This window comes from Eurosta solidaginis, chromosome 1, assembly GCF_040869045.1.
Source record: "Eurosta solidaginis isolate ZX-2024a chromosome 1, ASM4086904v1, whole genome shotgun sequence".
Lineage (NCBI taxonomy): Eukaryota > Metazoa > Arthropoda > Insecta > Diptera > Tephritidae > Eurosta > Eurosta solidaginis.
Window position 1 is genome coordinate 288,467,602 of NC_090319.1, and position 4,704 is coordinate 288,472,305.

At 39.0% G+C, this 4,704-nt stretch overlaps 1 protein-coding gene across 1 annotated transcript; it reads right to left on the reverse strand.

The window, feature by feature from the left end:
- Window positions 1–3,002: 3,002 nt before the first annotated feature.
- Window positions 3,003–3,781, reverse strand: LOC137243446 (uncharacterized). The gene has a single exon (XM_067771233.1). It carries the CDS (start codon window positions 3,676–3,678, stop codon window positions 3,148–3,150), a length of 531 nt encoding a protein of 176 aa, XP_067627334.1. The 5' UTR covers window positions 3,679–3,781; the 3' UTR covers window positions 3,003–3,147.
- Between the last annotated feature and the right edge of the window lie 923 nt (window positions 3,782–4,704).

Below are 4,704 nucleotides of genomic sequence, written 5' to 3' on the forward strand. Positions count from 1 at the left end.
TGGCTATAAGAAAAGCACAAACTACAAATATACATGTATATAGCTGGTAACCAAGCATGAGATACAATTGTTCTCGAACACATTTTCGCGAAATGACTAGACCTTAGGAGAAATGGATGAACGAGAAAACCGAGAGTAAAAAGCACAAGCTGAGGAATCAGTAATCAGTTTGATTTAAACACGCTATTGTGAAGTATATTGAAGTATAATTGTATTACTCCAAAAGTAGGCTAAATAAAGACCATATTGCAATACTGAATATTAGAGTTAATTATTCGACAGTTCAGCGATACGAACGTTAGAAAAAGGTGCAAAAAATCGGAATTCCCCAGAATCCGTTACAATACTAAAAACCAATATTTGATTGTGCCAGTTGGAAACAATATTTGAAAAAAAAAAATTTAAAGTACTACTTGTTTCTTCCCACTCAGTACCGGCCGCTATGGATTGGGGTTTCTTCTCTTCTTATTCTTGTAGCAATAAAGATGCTCTTCGAAAGTCTATGGTCCCTTGCCGAATATGGAACCGGTTTATTCTGATAACAAGTCCAATTAAAGTACTAGCCCGGCCATTTCGGAAGCAATTTACTAATACCACATTTAACATCCGGGAATATCCCACCCCGTCGCCAGAGCATCGCTTGCTAAATATGTGTATGATGCATACATATTAGTAACAGGATTCCCCTCGGGTATATGAGGTTGGCATTTGGGTTGCGGTAGCTGTGAAAATATACAGATTTGTATTGAATTTATAAACAAAGAGGCTAATGCACCCCATCACGCCCGAAACATGGTCATATCTGGCAACAAGTTTCAGCATCAAAAGATCCATTAAACTACATGCCTGTCCCCCATCGAAAAAACACTCAGCTAGTTTGGTCACGGTTTTCTTTTACGAAAAACATAAGCCTTGTTCTAAAAATTTACTTGGCTTTTGCTGGGCGGAAAGCCTTCAGTGTTTATGTATGCGCCACCACCAACAGCTTCATAGTTGTAGTGAGACGAAATATCGAAATATAATATGAAATTGATAGCATCATGAGTTTCGCTCAGCCGATGCTTTCCAGTCTCGCTTGATCGAAATATTTACAAGGTTTCTTAATAGAGCTTCGAGGCTAAAACTGCTTGCAGGCATGAAAATATTTGCTCAAAAATTAACTTACATTGCCAAAACAGTTTTGAACTTAAAAGACATATAGGGCTATTCCATACCTGAGATATATGTGAACCTCTGTTTTATACAATAATGATTGTACAGTTTAATGCTTTTCAAGTTTTCTGCTTGTGAAGAGCTCCTATGAAAAGTGTTTGGCATTGAAGCCTTTGACTTCTTATCCTGCTCCGAAGAAAATGTGTGAAAAATTGCCTTTAACAAAAGAGAGTACAATGCTAATTTTTGCATAATATCTGCTAAAGCGACTAAAACTCATGGTTCAAAATTAACCCCGACTCGTACTTCAGATCTAAGCGTGCGGGGAGAAAACTTCAGCTTCTATAGAAGGACGAAGCTCTGACAGTTACTGGTTCTGGACTGTTATATTGTGTTGAAAAGAATTTATTATTAAATAAAACTAGATCATTATCTGGCGTTGTAGCGAGAGCTTACGTGCATCATACAGAGTTTGTCTTTTAAAGTATGTTTCGCCAAGATACCCCACTTCAGCATAGCGGAGATGAAGAATTGTACGAAAGACTTTTCTAGGTTGCCAAAACATAGTAAATGCTTTGAAGTTTTGCGTTTCTTAGGTCTCGCAAAAACATTGGAATTCGGACCACCATAACTCCAAACAGAAAGAGATTGAATGGATAGTTGCTGACAATCCATTCTCATTATATCAAGTGTAAATCGTAATGCGACTAGTTTGCACTTCACTAACACAAGTCACATCAACTGCAGAAGCTTGCATATAGTAACGGGTATCTAAATACTTTACTCTATAGAACCACCAGAATTGAATCAGTCTCCAAGCATACACAGTGAGGGTATCAGTCACGCTGTCTAAACTCCAATGAATCGTTTATCAAAAATTGAATTAGTCCAACACTGACACTCAACAGCCGAACTGCATATACAAGAGTGCTGTTACCAAGGGCACCTTTTATGCCCGTAAAAATGTCTCAAATGACTTCCATCAATTTGATAGCTCTAAAATTCGTTCAAGTGATTCTCAGAAGCTTTCACCAAATTTCCTTTTCCCCAGCAAGCTAAAAGCTTCGATTTTGCTCGCTTGCCTGTAGTTAGAGGCGAGCTAAATCTATGTATTGATTTGGAAGGCTCTAGAGTTCAAAAATATACAGGATCACAATGCCCTTTTTGAACGCTAAGCTCAGCTAGTCTCTCCGAATATTATATGAAGAAGGATATCATATCAAATTTCCTCATTTTTCGATGGTGAGACGTAAACCTATCTTAGAACAGTTTTTCAATGTATTTTGATGTTGGTTGTTCCATTATCCAAAGATTAGCCTACACAATGAAACTTCTCCTAATGGACTGAGATTGATCGACTACACCGGTACTCCAAACATGGTCGTATTCAGCACGAAGTTCATACATTAAAATATACCACAATCTACATGGATGTCCTCGGTCGAAAGAAAAGCCATCAAATCGACCACATTGTGATAGACGGACGGCATGCTTCCAGTTTTTAGATGTGCGCATGTTCCAAGGACCTAATATCGACTGGACTCAATATCTCGTTGCAGCAAAAATACGCGCCAGCCTTTGGCCGGATAAAACAAGGAACAAAAACACAAAGAAATCTAGGCGTCGAAAGGCTGCCATCGCAACAGACGGCCAATGATTTCGGAACTCACCTTCATACCACATTTCTAAAGCACTTCGTATTACAACCGACGAAACAGTTCGTACTTACCGGCGACCACAAGGCAGTGGGCTTTTATGTTCTGTAAAAATTTGCAGTGTAGTAGATTGTCGTCTTTTCTCAGACACCCCTGAAGAAGGATACACAATAACAACGAATAAAAAAAGGTATCTGCAAAATATTCACTAAACTTTAGTTATTTATTTCTTTTTGTCACTCCAATTTCCATGGTTCTTATCACTTTACGAGATTTTGATTTGTATTTTTATCACAATTATGGATATTAATAAATTATTTACAGTACACTCTTTCTAATTCTAACCAAAAAATCCTCCATAACCTGGATAGCGCCCAAAGCCACCACCATAGCCGGGATAACGGCCAAATCCACCACCATAGCCAGAATAACGTCCAAATCCACCGCCATAGCCTGGATAACGTCCAAATCCACCACCATAGCCAGAATACCGTCCAAAGCCGCCGCCAAAACCTCCATAACCAAATTGACGTGCCTCTCTTATAACTTCATCTTCATCGCTAGACACACCTGCGTCTATGTCTATAAGTTGTTGTAAGTTTGTAGGTTTTGATGCTGCTGAATCGGATATTATTACTGATTGCTCTGCTTCTGAAGGTGTTGCTTCTTTCAGTTCTACTGGAGTCACTGCATCTTTGTTGCCTTCTAGCGGCACTGCTACTTCATCAGATTCACCCGAATTATTTTGCGCTGTACTTTCAGTATCTGAGTTTGGGCTCTCAACTATTGCTGCACTAATTTTTTCTTCCTCTACGGGATGAGCGTTCGCGAAAGCCAAAATAGCTAAGAAAGCGAAAACGTGAGCGCGCATTTTAAATTGAAATATTTTAAAAGTTTCTTCTAGTTCGGTATTGCAGGATGAATTCTGCTTTAACTTCGTTTACTAACAACCGTTTACTGTATTCGCTGTTTATAGCGTTTATTGCTTTTATAATAAAACGTTTCACCGCAAAATCTGACAGCTAGTAGGCAATTTTGTTTGTACTTCCTATTGAAATTTCGTTCTGTGGTCAGGCGGGAATGACACAAAAAATATGTACCAGCATTTGTATGTATGTATGTTTCTACGAGTATATGCATAGAAATATAATAAGACCACAAATTTAAGAAAGCCGTTAATTAGTATGTAAATATTTTATATTTCTGATCGAGAATAACACATTAAATTGAATTCTTAAAATGCCAGGTATTATACACACTGGTATGTATGTATGTGTATGAAGGCATAAATGAACTAAAGCGGTATGATGCGTTCAGATGTACCGCCTACTCCTAAGTGATGACTAGTTTTAAATTTGCTTACCAGGAAAAAATGTGATTAGACTAGGAGGATTCGCAAAGGAATACGAGACTGTAGCCAATTTGGATCCATTGATATGGGCATGACCTATGTAGAGTCTAAGCGTGGCTGTTTACGCCTGATTGGGTACTGTTGGCCTGATAATCATATTACCTCTTCTAAAAATAAATAAATGTAAGGCGCGATAACCTCCGAAGAGATCTAAGGCCGAGCTTCTCTTCCAATTTGCGTCGTGCTCCTCTTGATTTTCCCTACAAATTGGCCGGACGGGACCTACATGTTTTATGCCGACTCCGAACGGCATCTGCAAGGCAGATGAGTTTTCACTGAGAGCTTTTCATGGCAGAAATACACCCGGCGCGCTTGCCAGTCACTGCCGAGGGGCGACCCCGCTTAGAAAAATTTTCTTTTAATTGAAAAACCTTATTTCTAAAATTTTGATGTTGCTTTACCCGGGAGTTGAACCCAGGGCATACGGTGTGATAGGCGGAGCACGCTACCATCACACCTCTTCTGGTACTGCATATGTGACCTCCT

Bases quoted from the DNA above. Each gene is read 5' to 3' on its own strand.
- LOC137243446 (XM_067771233.1), bottom strand. From the start codon at position 3,678: ATGCGCGCTCACGTTTTCGCTTTCTTAGCTATTTTGGCTTTCGCGAAC.